This window comes from Mastomys coucha, unplaced genomic scaffold (genome assembly GCF_008632895.1).
Source record: "Mastomys coucha isolate ucsf_1 unplaced genomic scaffold, UCSF_Mcou_1 pScaffold5, whole genome shotgun sequence".
Classification (NCBI taxonomy): domain Eukaryota; kingdom Metazoa; phylum Chordata; class Mammalia; order Rodentia; family Muridae; genus Mastomys; species Mastomys coucha.
In genome coordinates, this window is record NW_022196911.1 from 105,728,569 (window position 1) to 105,743,404 (window position 14,836).

General features: G+C 49.6%; 2 protein-coding genes across 10 annotated transcripts in view; one reads left to right on the plus strand and one right to left on the minus strand.

Annotated features, from left to right (window-relative positions):
• The window catches only part of Slc16a6 (solute carrier family 16 member 6), a 22,975-nt gene extending 20,161 nt beyond the window's left edge, over positions 1–2,814 (minus strand). Inside the window, exons 1-2 of one of the 4 annotated variants that reach the window (XM_031354537.1) lie at positions 1,977–2,402; positions 1,545–1,796 (exon numbers count right to left, since the gene is read on the minus strand). In XM_031354537.1, coding sequence (XP_031210397.1) covers positions 1,545–1,555 — 11 coding nt within the window. In that variant the 5' untranslated portion in view covers positions 1,556–1,796; positions 1,977–2,402. Of the gene's footprint in view, positions 1–1,544; positions 1,797–1,976 lie in introns of all 4 variants that reach the window. The other 3 variants (XM_031354535.1, XM_031354538.1, XM_031354536.1) reach the window with 3 other exon arrangements.
• The window catches only part of Arsg (arylsulfatase G), a 145,477-nt gene that overhangs the window by 30,968 nt on the left and 99,673 nt on the right, over positions 1–14,836 (plus strand). Inside the window, exon 1 of one of the 6 annotated variants that reach the window (XM_031354541.1) lies at positions 2,254–2,460. The exons of the other annotated variants lie outside the window; for them this stretch is intronic. The gene's annotated coding sequence lies outside the window, so the exon portion shown is untranslated. Of the gene's footprint in view, positions 1–2,253; positions 2,461–14,836 lie in introns of those variants that run through there. 6 annotated transcript variants of the gene reach the window in all.

A 14,836-nucleotide genomic window follows, 5' to 3' on the forward strand; every position in this document is an offset into this window, starting at 1 on the left:
AAAAAAAAAAAAAAAAAAAAGGAAGGAAAAAAGGAGAGAATATAAGGTAAAACAAACTGGAGTGAGGTTCTTTGCTCATAGAACTATAGACATGGCTGCACTCAGGAAGTCAAGACAGGAAGTGGGCTATATGTTGAGTCAAGCTTTACAGTGAGTTTGAAGCTAGTTTGGGTTACAGGATGAGACTGCCTCCCTGAAGTGGGTGAAGGAAGCATGTCTTAAATAAGGGTGTCCTACAGGTCCCAGAGTCATAATTAACCTGGGACACTCACTGTGATTTAATTTGTTGTGAGGATTTGGCAGAAAGGCAGAAAGACACTGGATTATCACGCAGCCTCTGGGGTTAGTCTAGGGTCACTTCTGGGCAAAGTTCAAAAGACAAGCTTAGAAGGCAATGAGCTGACTGCTGGCTCAGCAGAACAGAGGCACTGGGCAGCTCCTTCAAGGTGCAGCCCGAGAATACAGCTTCTGACAAGTTGTCTGTAGCCTCAGTTGTCTGGACCAGTCTGCGTGTGGGGGAAGTTCGTTTGAATTCTCTATTTCAAAAAAACAAAACAAAGCAAAACAAAAACCCAACTCTAACCTGCTAAACGACCTCAGCCACGTTTGAATGAATCACTGGCTACGACCAATTCACCCGTTTTTTGCAAGACCATCGGGTTGAAACCCAAGCCCCTAATTTAAGTGTCTTCCCCTGGAGTTCCACTGAGGAAAAGTCCTGTTTCTGGAAACCACAGAAGGAACACTCAGGGCTAGTGGTACTCATTAAGAACAGTTTTCCACTTGACTGCATTGTTTATTTACATACTGTCAGTTTCTATCTTAGAAACTGACTCCCCTTAATTACCAGAAAAGGTGTTTGAGGACTGTATTCGGCCCAACCCCCAGAGCCACCTAACAGTGCTTGATACACTGGGAGATAGTGTAGGAGCTGGCGTTTTCTTGTAGCTAGACACTCATCAGTATGGTTTGCAAAAACAGGCAGCTCACCGGAGGCTGGAATCTCAGTGCTAAGGTAAAAAACCCCCTTCCCCTTCCGGCACAGTGTCTAGCCCTACAATCCACCAGCTTCCAGGTTAAGGAGTTGTAATGGTTTCCTCGGTTCCTACGATCTTCACACACACACACACACACACCCCGCGCGCCATTCTTGTTCGATGACATTTTTACACGCCATCTAACAAACTTCTATCACTTGTCTGCTGAGGTGCAGGGATTGAAACCAACCCAGAAGGAAATTAGCCTATTTCCTCTGTGAAATCATTCTCCACCCTGCCAGGAGCCGTTCAGCTGCACGACAGTTTGCTGCCGCTGGTAGCCCGGCGAACCTTGCAAGTTGTGGCGGGACCAGCAGGCAGCGGGTGACAGTGCAGACCGTCAAGGTGTGGGACCCAAGCTCCGAAGGGAAATCTGTCTCTCTCTAGGACCGCTGGAGGAGGAGGGGTAATAGGGATGGAGACCTGGAGACCCGGAGTCCCACTTTCCCCTCGTGCTGCCTCAGTGGCCACCTTGGGTGCGCGCGCGAGCCCGGGGAAGGAAGGTACCTCTCTGACATTTCGCTCTTGGTGACGCGCAGGCAACTTCATGAGGAAAATCCACAGAGTGTCTGAGACGGTCGCCGGACTCGCCTCACAGCCTGGCTTCTTTCACCCCGGGTTGGGGGACGATCAAAGGCCAGGGCACCCTTTAAGGTATTTCCCAGAACCCAATCTATACTTAGGGTCATGGACATTCAACTCTCAGATGCCCACAACAGCCCGAGAACGCGTCATCCCGGTGGCTCCGAGCACTCCCAACTGTCAGAATATTTTTCGATTAACCTCTTCAAAATGTTAAAATGTTAAGTGCTTTCTTTCTCCCCACCCTTAAAAAAAAAGACCCCAACACATATTAAAAAAAAAAACAAAAACAAAAACAAACAAACCCATACCCCATAATCAAACTTTTAAGCGTGTAAAATAATAAAACCAACTCACCAAGTTAGAAGGGAAGAGAATAAACCCCAAAAGGCTCCCAATAAGGCGGAGGCTGGGCCTCCGGAGCCTTCTTATAAACCGCTCCGAACCATGAGAAAAAGGTTTAACCCCTTAGGGCGTGGGCCAGACTCTCTATCAACTTGGCTCCGGGCCGGGAGCCTGGAGGACCCTGGTTCCCACCCCACGCCAGCCTCGGCCACCCGAGCCACACCCTCCCCCCGCCCCCCAACCCAGTCGCCTCCTCCCGGGCCGAGCGTGCCGCCGCCCGCGCCCCGTCCCCGCTTCTCTCTGCCTATCTCTTATCCTATACCGGCTGCAGCCGGTCTCCGCCGGCCTCGGGGGCGCGCCGCCGACCATGTGCTGGGAGCGCCGAGCTCCTGCAAGGAGGGGACCGGCCTGGTGCGCGCGCGCGGGCCCACGTGGATCGGGGCCGCGCAAGGCACGCGCTCCGCCTGCCGGCTGCCGAGGCTGGGGGTCACGGAAGGTAACCGCGCTGCCACCGCGGGTCGCCCATCCCCGCCGACGCCTCTGGGGTCCTCGGCCCGACGCCCTCATCCCCTCATCCGCGCGTGCCCGGGTGATCCCGGCCCGATCGGACCCCGGCACTTAGCTGCAGTGCGAGCGGGAGCGCGATCGAGCCCGGGGCGACCGAGTGCGCCCCTGCACCCCCTCTCCGAGTGCAGCTCCCGGGTCCGCCCGCGCCCTGAGGATTTGGGGAGCCAGTGAGAAGGCTTGGGGGGGTGCGGGGGGCAGGGGAGGCGCGCGTTTGGGCTGGTCCCGCGCGTCGCTGGTCCCAGACTGAACAGGTTCCTTCCAGTTTGGGTGTGAGCGGAGCACGCGCGGGATCCCGAGTTCCTCCTCTAGAGACCACTTCCCCCCCCCAATTTTCGTCAACTCGCGCGCCCCGCCAGTTCCCCTTCCGGGCATGGCAGGGAAGTGCCGCAATGGGCCCCAAGGAGCCCGCGGCCGGGTAGCTGCCGGTGCATTGTGGTGTCGTCCTTCCCCCCCCTAACCCCCATCCCCCGGGCTGCCTTGTTTGCAGCCGCAGCAGCCACCAACCGCCAGCATCCGCGCTGCGCGATAGGGATAGGAGAAGCCTGGCTGAGTCAGCATCTTCGCTTCTCCGTGCGCGTGCACCCGCCTAGGCAGGAGGCGGCGTGAGCACAGGTGCACGGCAGCCTTAACCCCGGGAGGCCCTTGTAGGGGATCGGGACCCCCCACACACACCTCCAAGCCCCTTGACCCCCCAAGGCCACTATGAACTAAATAGATGCTTCCCGAGAAGCCCAAGTTATTCCTGAGGACAGCGCGTGTGTGAGAATTAGGAACTGTTGAGAGCCAGAGGGGGCGCAAAGTTGGTTTCCTGGACTCCATCTCACACCTCTGGAGAAAAACTGGGAACTGCCTTGCTGCAAAGGCCGTGTTCTCTGCATTTCCCCCCTGCAGACTTAGGCAACCCATGTTGCTTGGTTGTGGTTCAGAAATTGTCTTTCTGATGTTAGAAACTCCAGAGAACCTACTTTGGGAGTGTGCCTGAAGGGTCGCCACAGGGAGGAGCACCCGTTCTCAATTTTAATAAAAACCCTTCCTTGCTCTATCATTTCCCCCACGATTTGGGAATGCAGTCATCTAGTGCTGTTAATAGGCTCTGGTGCGGGCTAAGTGGGGAGGCAGGTGTATTGGTGTATAGTGTGTTACTGTGGTCACTGTAGTCCAGGTAGGCTACCACTGAATACTAGCTGACAAATTTGTAGGAATAATTAAATCTTTCCCCCATCCGAGACAGGTGTGGCCCCACTGGCTTCAAACTTATATTTGAACCCCCGATCCTGGTTTGTTTGTTTTTTAAAGACACAATCTCACTAGCCAAGACTAGCCTTAAACTAAAGATCCTCCTGTCTCGGCCTCCAAAGCAATGGGATCCATAGGCTTTCATAACCATGCTCTTTCTGTAACTGGTCTGTACTAGCCTAGGCTCAACCCATCCTCCAGACTCATCCTGCACAGTAGCTGTGACTACAGGCACAATATACTTTGCCTGGCTGGAAATGGTGTGTTTTTAAGATGGAACTCAGGCTGATCTTGAGCTTGCAATCTTCCAAGCGCTGAAAATGCTGGCATGGGCCGTGATGCCTACCTCTTGGGTTTTTTTTCAACCTCCTGAGTTTAAAAATTAGATAGTGCCCGAAGTCCTAGCTGTCAATGGATGATTGACTGGTAAAACCAGGCTATCGGAGGCAGTAACCGCAACCAGGTAGAATTATTAATAATGTCTAACTGCTATTTTATTATAACTAATTGTTTTATGTTTGGTTCCGATAATGAGTTAAGTGCCACCCATTTGCTTTTATGTGTTTTGTTTTTCCAGATAGGGTTTCTCTGTGTAACAGCTTTGGCTATCCTTGAGCTCTCTTTGTAAACCAGGCAGCCCTCAAGCTCAGATCCACCAAAGACATGAACCACTGCTATGCCCAGCTTGTTTGCGTTTTTGAGATAAAATCTGATGAGGATGACCTGATTCCTGATCCTCTGAATTCACCTACCAAGTGCTGGGATTATAGGTCTGCTCCATCCTGCTTGGCTTTGTCCCGGTATGGTTTGGTCCCATCAGTAGCCCTTTGCAAAGGATAGGCATGCTTCCCATTTTAGAAATGAGGCGGATTGAAGGGAGAGCGCGGGTTACATGACATTAGTGATCCACAAGTGACTTGAGCCACTGGTGTTTGGATAAGGAGAGGTGGCCAGAATCCAGCCTTGCTGGCCACAGGCTGGTGACTTTTGCTAGTGCTGGTTAGAAACAGGCCTCACCTTTCCCCCCTTGAAGCCTAGTGATCTAGGGAAAGATGAAAACCCTTGTTTTTCTCCCTTCTTCAGGACTGCATTTCCATGCTAATCAAAGCCCCCAAACAGAACTAACTTTGTTTAGTCCTAAATAAGAACAAAGAGACCTTTGCAGTCTAGAGTACAGGACCAGAAAAATCAGGAAATTAAGCTAAGGGTCGGGCTGTACGGTTGTCCTCTTCAGTAGGTCAGTGGGAGTCTGTGGCGCAGGCAGAGCCCCCTCTGGCTCTGCCTCAGCAGTGGGAGAGGCGATGAGTTTGTTCTGAGAGTTCCACGGCATCTTCTGGGGGTGTGGGGAAACAGCTTCTTCCGTGCTACCCCAGGCTCTGTTTTTTCCTAGCCCTCTAGCTTAGGGTCATTTGCATGAGAACAGATTCCTTTGTGCAAAGTTGGCCTGCCTGTTCCCTGTCCACACTTACAGTCTTTGGGGTTGGGTTGCTAGGCAGATTTGACCCTCCCTGGCTTGCAAATAAGCTCATCGCTTTTTACCAGCCTGTGAGAACTTCATCTTGGGAAGCTGACTGAAAGGAGTCTCCCCTGGAGCTCAGAGGGAGGGTCCTGCAAGCCTGCTTTGGGCTGCTGGGTCTTCAGAAGAGGAGAAGAGGTCAGTTAGTCTCTGAAGAGGAGAGTATGGGGAGGCGGCTATTAGGGAAGGCCTCAGCCCCTCAGGGTTCCACTTCCCCTTTTCCTGTCGCCATTCCACCTACTGGACGCCTACCTAAGGCCTTCTGTTCTGCTTGAGTGGCTTAGATCCAATTAGAGTTCATTCTTGCTTTTAAAAACGCTAATATCCGTTTCTCTAGTTGACAGAGAAGCGCACGTCTGCGTCATCTAGGACTCTTCAGTGAACTGAAGTAACCAGGTAGAGGGGTTGCCTGTTTATCTTGTGGTCTTGACTCCCACTTGATAGGGCTGTAGAAAGGAGAGAGGAGAAACTGCTCTGAGGGACAGTGTCTGTTTGGAAAGGAGCAGCTAGTGATGGTGTTCCAGAACTTGGGGGTCACAGTCTGTACCCCCAAAAGCCAAGAACAGCCACCTGTCCTTAAGCTGATTAAAACAGCCCGGAATAAATAGAAACAGGAGAAAGGGGTAATTTATTCAATACAGGCACATTGGAAAGTGGAATAAAGAGAACCAGTGACCCCCTATTCCGACTGAAGTCCATCTGCAGGGCCCTGAAGTGAGAATAAAGCTTAAATAAAGGGCCAGAGACTTCTAAGCAACTCCTGTCAAGGTGTGATGCTGCCCACCATCGCTCAGCATTGTCTGAGCTTCACCCCCACACTGTAAGGTGGTCTGAGAAGTTGTTACATCTGGGAGACAAGCTCCCCCTCTGGGCAGTGCCTTTTCCTCCACCCAGCATGAGGTTCTGGGGGTGGGGCCCTGTCGTTTCAATAGTCCCATAGTCGGTGTTTTTAGTCGGTGTCTTTTTAGAGTGTCATCCTTTCTGCTGGGTTATTTGTAATGGACAAGGGCAGGACAGTATTCCCTGCAGTATCCAGGCTCAAGGAGTGAAAGTTTATAAGGGCTTGCTGCTGTGCCAGTCTCCCAGGGAGCTTCCTTCCACAAAGCGTCACCCTCGGTGGCTCCTGGGGAGTTGAGTAGAGTGGAGCTCTGTGGCATGTAGAACAAGCAGGGAGGATCTTGGGAAGTTTGGGAAGTGTGTGTGTGTGTGTGTGTGTGTGTGTGTGTGTGTAGAGAGTGTGAGCCAAAGGAAGGCTGCACGGAATGACAGGAAGGCAGGAGTGGGTGAGAGCGTGCTGTATTTGGGGACAGTGAGGTCACTCAGAGCAGTGGGGGCCACTGCGGATGTTCATTCCCTCACACCCGGTTATCATCCAGTGCCCTATTGATGACTCGCCCATGGCTGTGTCTCATTAACTCTGGAGCAACTTGGATTTCAACACCACCGTGGCTCTTCTCTCCCAGCCTTCTCAGTCTTCCTTGCTTAGGGCTCCTGTAGTGTGTCATCCCCTCAGTGCTTCAAATAAAGGAAAAAAAAAAAAAAACCCAGCCACACGAAAGGGAACATAGCCTCCGGCCTGTTGCAAATGTCCTAAAAAAACAAACCCAAGTCGTCAGAAGAAAGCGTTAATCATGTTGCATCTAGGAAAGAGTCCACATGATATTGAGCTTTGTAATGTGGCTTTGGGTCATGCAAGCTCATCTGAGATGTCGGAAAGCTGTGGATTAGAAACACTGACCTTTGCTCCAGAGAAGTCTAGCTTCCCCCCAACAGTTGCTGAGGTGGCTCAACCTGCCTGTGCTCCTCCTGGCTTAAAGGAACTAAAGCCTGCCCTTCTATTATCTGTGCCTCAAGAGAGTCCCTGGCTTCCTCTGTCTTGTCTAAACACACACTCATGGGTCCCCTGGAAGACAGTCTTAGGCTGGTGGTTTTTTTTTTTTTTTTTTTTTAACTCTTTAGGAGCAAGACAGCGGCTTGCTTCCTGGTGGCTGAGAAGTACAGCTCTCATGTGTTTCTAGGACCGTCCTGTGGAGAAGAGGCCAGGAGAGGGCCTGCCAAGTTGGAACTCTGCTGTGGTCTGTGGAGAGAGCCCTGGCATTAGGTGGGCTTGGGAGAGATGACTGGGAACTCTGATGAATGCTCTTGTCTCCCACAAAAACCGTGCCCGGAGTATGCTCACTTCTCTGAATTATTTATTTATATTTTTAAATTATTTCTTTATTTTTATGTTATGTGCATTGATGTTTTGCCTGCGTGTGTGCCTGTGTGAGGACGTCAGATCCCCTGGAACTAGTGCTAGAGTCAGATGTGAGCCACCATGTGGGTGCTGGGAATTGAACCCCAGTCCTCTGCAAGAACAGTCAGTGCTCTTAACCTCGGAGCCGTCTCTCTAGCCCCTCTGAATTATTTATTTTATCTAGTTCAGATATATGTATTGCTGAAAGTAGGCTTTTTCTCTTTTTCTTTGGAGTGTGAGTGTGAGTGAGTTCTTTGGTATGTGTGTGTGTGAGTGTGTGAGTGAGTGTGGGGTGTGTGTATGTGAGTATGGGGTGTTTGTGTGAGTGTGGGGTGTGTGTGAATGTGGGTGTGTGGGTGTGAATGTGGGGTGTGTATATGTGAGTGTGGGGTGTGTGTTTAAGTGTGTGGGGTATGTATGTGTGAGTGTATGTGAGTGTGTGGGGCGTGTCTCTGTGTGTGTGTGTGTGTGTGTGTGTGTGTGTGTGTGTGTGTGTGTACATACATACACATCAGAGGCCAGGCATCTCCGATCGCTTGTTCTCCACCTTCCTTTTTTGAGATCTGGTCTCTTGTTAACCAGAAACTCATCTTTTCAGCCATACTGAGTTGCCAGCACCCCCAGGGATTCCTCTTGTCTCCATTTCCCAGCATCCCCAGGGATTCCTCTTGTCTCCATTTCCTGGCACTGGGATTATACCACATACACACTGCCTTGCTAGAGTTTGTGTCTGTGCTGGGGATCTGAACTTAGGTCCCCCTTTCCTGTGCAGCAATCACCTTACTGAGTTTGCCATCTTTCGAGTTCCCTGTTTTTCTTTTTCTTTTTTCCTTTGGAGCTGGGGATGGAACCAAAGGCCTGACACGGGTTAGGAAAGCACTCAACCACTGAACCACACCTCCACCCTCGAAGACAGCTTTTCCACGGTACCTACCGTTTTACAAGTGACTGCCTGGGAGGAGACATTAGAAAAGGTCATCTGAGGTTAGGGGAAAGTGAGGCGATGAAGCTGGGTTTTCAGGGCAGGGCCCATCAGGCCGGGACTTCATTGTTCAGCTTTGAATGCCCTCATTCAGCAAATACTGATTGAACAGTCTCTGGGCAAGGTACTGGGATTATGCAGTGCAGGAAATATACTGAAGTTCCTGCCATTGCTGAGTTGCTGGCATGTTCAGGCAAGCGACTCGGATGAGTCCTAGAGCTCCTACATTCAGCTAGCACCAGTGAAGGGGAAATCTCCCTTTCACCTCCCCCCACCCCCAGTCATTTAGACATCATAGCTATAGTTCCCCAAACCAGATTTGCTGGGAGAGAGAGCTTTTACCAACAATGTCAGCCATCAACAGGCTCTGCCCAGCAGAGAGACCCAGCTCACGATTAGCAGAGATGGCACAGTGATGGGATCCTGTGACAAGGGGCTGTAGTTTGAGACCTTTTGCTCTCCTTTCCGAGTTGCTCAGGCCCCAGGTGTTTGTGACTTCTCCCTTTGCTTGAAGGCCACCACCAGACTCACTGCCACATGGCTCCAGTAAAGACTCACACGCCAAAAGCTGCAGGAAGTTTGGATTTCACCACTCGGGGTTCGAGTGCTTTTGTTTAATAACAATTTCAGTAAGGCGCTGGGTTTTCATCACCCTTTTTCCTGGTATCCTTTTAGTGCTCAAAGCAATGGAGAGACAGACTTACGAGAGCTGGCCTTTCTGAGTACAGCTTGGGTTGTTTCGTCCTCTTGTGTTGTTGGAGGTGAAGGACATTAACTGTGGCTTTGTTTCCAGCTAAGTGAGGAACCAGAGACGCAGTGATTCTGTGACATAGCCAGTGTCACCCAGCTAGCAGGTGACTATGCTGAACCCATAGTCTAGGAACACCCTACCTGGGGCGTAGGATAGAGCTTATTGGTAGAGATCTTAACTAGCATGAAAAAGGTCCATGGTTTGATCTCCAGCACCCCAGAAAAGAGAAAGGAGCTTCGGAGATGGCTCAGTGGTTAAAGGGCTTACCAGTCAAGCAATGATGGGCTCAGATTCCTAACAGCCATGTAAAAGCCAAGTGGGCATGGCAGGCCCTCAGGAGCCAAGCCCCCGAGATCTCCTCCCTGGCTTGTATGTGGCTACCTTGTGGCTACATTGGCTCTCTTCATTAATCCTGTCAGGCCACCTCCATCCTTGTGACATCAAGTTACAGCCTTGTCATCCCAGGTTCGGGAGTCTGAGAAGAACAAACTTGAACTTGAATCAGATTTCACTCCTACACCCTCTATCCATCTGCAGAGGAGGAGAGAACTGAAGAAACATTTTATATAATGATACCATAGGGGATACAAGTTAGCTAAAACCCAAATTTGGGAAAATGTATGGCGCAAACAAGTCCATTTGTTTTTTTTATGTATATTACAGGCAAAGGGAGAGGGGAGCATTTAAATGAGAAGGAATGGGAGCTGAATGCATTGCCTGTCAGGGAGACCTTGTCTAGATCTAGCTTGGAATAAAGAGCAGAGTCATGCTTATGAAAGCTGCGCTGTAGACCCAGTGCTTGCTGGGATGGGCTTTCAGTGACTGGTTTATGGGGATACCAACCTCAACAATGGATTAACCCGCCAATGACTCCACACCAGCCTGTCTCAAAACAAAAAAAAACCAAACAAACCAAAACCAAAACCAGGTGTCTGGGAGATAGCTCAGTGTGTGAGGTACCTGAATGTGAGAATGTGAGTCCACTGCCTAGCACATACACAAAAAATCAAGGTGTGGGGGTTGAACCTGAGGAATAATACTCAAGGTTGAGTTCTGCGCACGCGCACACACAAACACACACACACACACACACACACACACACACACACACACACACATACACACACACACGACCAAACTAAAAATTTAAAAACAAAACAAAAACCCAAAACAAAAAAAATGAATATTTGTTGTCTTTGGGTCAGCAACAAATAATTATTAATCTATAAAAGGCCCGTGTTAATGAGATTATAACTATTTAAGTTTTTTCATCTTTTAGAGCACTGTGTAGAAATATATATTTGTGGTTGGTCGGGCGGTGGTGGTGCACACCTTTAATCCCAGCACTTGGGAGGCAGAGGCAGGCGGATTTCTGAGTTCGAGGCCAGCCTGGTCTACAGAGTGAGTTCCAGGACAGCCAGAGCTATACAGAGAAACCCTGCCTCGACAAAACAAAAAACAAAACAAAGGAACAACAACAACAAAACAACAAAAAAATTGTGGTTGAAACCACTATTTGTTACTTCGACAGAATGCTTGCAGAAAACAATGTAAGGGAGCTGTATTTTGGTTCATGTTTCAGAGGGTTCGGCAATGGGTGGCTGGCCCCATTGCTCTGGGTCTGTGGAGGGGCAGAACATCTGGCTAGAGAGCACAACCAGGCAGCGGAGTGACAGGAACCATCTGGGGATAAGATAGACATTGACCTTCATTGAGTTAGGTCTCACTTCCTAATGGCCCATTCTGTTCTGAAGTCAGTTGGCAGGTTGATCCACTGATGAAGTAGGTATTCACATAAGCCAGTCATTGAAAGTCCATCATGAAAAAAAAAAAAAAAAAGCTGGGCAGCGGTGGTGCTTGCCGTTAATCTTAGCACTTGGGAGGCAGAGGCAGGCGGATTTCTGAGTTGGAGGCCAGCCTGGTCTCTAGAGTGAGTTCCAGGACAGCCAGGACTATACAGAGAAACCCTGTCTTGAAAAACCAAAAAAGAAAGAAAAGAAAGAAAGTCCATCATGGGCATGGAAAGGCAGCTCAACAGTTATGATCACTAATTATTTTCACACAAGACCTGAGTTTGGTTTCCAGGACCCACACTGTGGCTCATACCCATCTATAACTCTGGTTCCATGGAACCTGATGCCCTCTTTTGACCTCTGCAGGCTCCTTTACTCACATGCTCTACATACACACACCCAGGCACACTCTCTCTCACACACACACACACATTAAATAAATAAATAGATCTGAAAGCAGGGGCTGGAGAGATGGCTCAGTGGCTAAGAGCACCAGCTGCTCTTGCAGAGGACCTGGGTTCAATTCCCAGCTCTTTTTTAAAAATATTATTTATTTATTTTTATTTATATGAGTACATTGTAGGTATCTTCAGACCCACAGCAGAAGAGGGCATCAGATCTCATTACAGATGATTGTGAGCCACCATGTGGTTTCTGGGAATTGAACTTAGGACCTCTGGAAGATCTGTCAGTGCTCTTAACCGCTGAGCCATCTCTCCAGCCCCAATTCCCAGCTCTTATACAGTGGCTCACAACTGCCTGTTAACTCCTGTTCCAGGGGATCTGATGTCCAGTTTTGACCTCCACAGGGACCAGGTACACCTGTGACAAACAGATATTGTTAGCATCAGGGCATCCAAAGCCTGTGGCAACGCATGGGCGGGTCTCAGAGACCTGTTGCCAGGGCAACAGCCACCATATTCCCAGAATCCATTGGGCTCACCTCCCACCTTTACCTGCGGCCGCTACGTCAAAACACACATACACACACACACACACACACACACACACACACACACACACACACACACGGGGAACATTCCTCCATCTTGCTCTCTCTCCCTCCTCTCTTTCCATGCTACTTTCCCCTCTCTCCCTCTCAATTAAACCTCTTACACATGGAACCATTTGGGCCTAGTATGTGGTATGTCCTGACGCGACCCGCTGTTCTAACACATCAGATATTCATATAGGCAAAGCATTTATACAATAAAGATAAAAGATTTAACAAAGAGACAGAACAGCTGCACCCAAGCCTCTACCCTAGGAGCCTTTGAGTGAGGATAGTTCTTATTCCAAAACATAACACATGGTGTCTGGGATTTACTTAAAAAGTACTCTAGAACAGGTCTGGAGAGATGGGTCAACGGGTAAGTGCGCTGCTTCCTGTTCTTCCAGAGGACCTGAGTTTGGTTCCCAACACCCAAGTCAAGAGACTCACAGCTCCCTGAAACCCCAGCTCTAAAGGATTCAACACCCTCCTCCAGCATCTGAGAACACTCACATATACACACATACACACAGACATGCACACCCACAACTGAAATACAAATAGAAACAGTCCCGTATGTTTCCAGAGGGGCGGGACCAAGGGACATGGAGGGGGCAGACATCTGGATCAGACTGGCTCTGAAGTGATCCTTGTTGGGTTTACATCCTGGATAAGCAGGTGTGAATTTCTCAAGGCTGTATGTTTTGCCACATCCACAATGAGATCTTTAGCAAATAACAAGCAAGCATGGCCTATAAAAACATCTTGAAAGCTGACCTCACTGTTCTGGAGGTGGGGTTCAAGTATGTGATCCCAAGCCCTTTCCCCTTGGTGGTTTGGTTTCTCCAGTGTCGGGGAGAGGTTTACAAACAAGATGGGATGCAGAAGGACAGTTGCTCCCTCAGGTCTTTTGTGCTTCAAGAATCAGGCATAATTTCCGAAGGACTCCTGGGTCTTTGGATGCGTGGCGTGAAGCCACTTTGAACCTCCCAGATTGGCTTCTGCCATGTGGTTTCTGTCTGTGACAATCTCCACAGGTGGTCTTAGCCTAAACCTGGACAGGATGTCCTTCCCCTCCTGGTGATTGCTTTCCTGGCAACAATGGCCCCCAGAAGGGAAAAACAGGATCTGGCCTGAGCTGCATAATGCATAAATAAATTTGTAAGTAAAGGTCTTGGTGAGTTAAGTGGGATTGCTTTCCCAGCCTCAGTGAAGATATTCTCTTTTGGTTTTCCAAGACAGTGTCTCTTTGTGTCATCCTGGCTATCCTGTAGATCAGGCTGGCCTTGAACTCAGAGATCCACCTGCCTCTGCCTCCAGAGTGCTGGGATCAAAGGTGTGCGCCACCACTGCCCGGCTTTAGTGAAGGCATTTTATCCAGGATGTATCAGTTACTTGTCTCCTTTGCTGTGACAAAATACAGGGTTAAAGGAACCAAAGGAGAGGAGGAAGGCTTTGTTTGGCCTGCTAGAAGGCATAGTCAATCTTTTGAGAGTGACAGGACTTTGTTGTCTATGAAGTTCAGGCTGGAGAATCACAAAATTGAGTTAGAACCCCCCAGCCCCACCAAGGGGCAAAGCAAAATTTAAGGAATCACCATACTTGGCTCTGTGAGTGCAGGGTGTCCCCTGATCTCGGGCTTCCCTGTCTCCTGCGCTCTAGGTGCCTCTGCCTCCCTCAGCCTACACTCTCCTTGCCCGGACGTTCTGAATGTCTCAGCTTCTTCCCTTACTGACATCTCAGATACGCTTTTTGTGTTTTCAATGTAGCAGCCCCAAGGATTCTGTTACTGTCTTATCTAGCCATCTAGCCATCTTGCTCTCTCACCAGCCCTCCTCTGCCTTCCCTCTGTGTTGCTCTGACTTCTCTATTCCCTTGCTAGCTCTCCTTGTTTGACCTGGGCAGATTAGGGTTTTTTGTTTTATTTTGTTTTGTTTTGTTTTTTGTTTTTTAACAACTTGACATAAGATAGGGTTATCTCAGAAGAGGGAACAACCGCAGCTGAGAAAATACCTCCATCAGATTGGCCTGTAGGCAAATCCATGAGGGCATTTCCTCTTTCTGTCTTTCCTTCCTTCCTTTCTTTCTTTCTCTCTCTCTCTCTCTCTCTCTCTCTCTCTCTCTCTCTCTCTCTCTCTCTCTCTCTCTCTCTCTCTCTCTCTCTCTCTCTCTCTCTCTCTCCCTTCCTTCCTTCCTTCCTTCCTTCCTTCCTTTCTTTTTTTTGTTTTGTTTGTTTATTTTTTCTGAGACAGGGTTTCTCTGTGTAGTCCTGGCTGTCCTGGAACTCACTCTGTAGACCAGGCTGGCCTCAAACTCAGAAATCCACCTGCCTCGGTCTCCCAAGTGCTAGGATTAAAGGCATGCACCACCACTGCCCAGAGAGGCCATTTTTTATTTTTTTATTAATGATTGATATGTGAGGGGCCCGGCCAGCGGACAATGCTGTCCCTAGACAGGCAGTCCTGTATAGCGTAAGAAAGCAAGCTGAGCAAACCCTGGAGAGCGAGCCTGCAAGCCATCTCCCTCTGTGGTCTCCACTCCAGTTCCTCCCTTTAGGAGCCCGCCCTCACTTCCCTTGGGAACGGCCTGAGCTATAAGATGAAGTAGATCCTTCCTTCTTTACGCCGCCTCTGTTCATGGCCTTTATCCCAGCGATAGGAAGCAAGCTTGTCTTCACAATTACCTCTTTGTGGCTTGCCACTTGCTCTAGATCTCAGCCTTCCCTCATTGCTCTGCCTGTGGCACCCTTGGCTTATACCCTTGTCTCCCAAGACTCTTCGGCTCACCCTGAAGCCCCTTT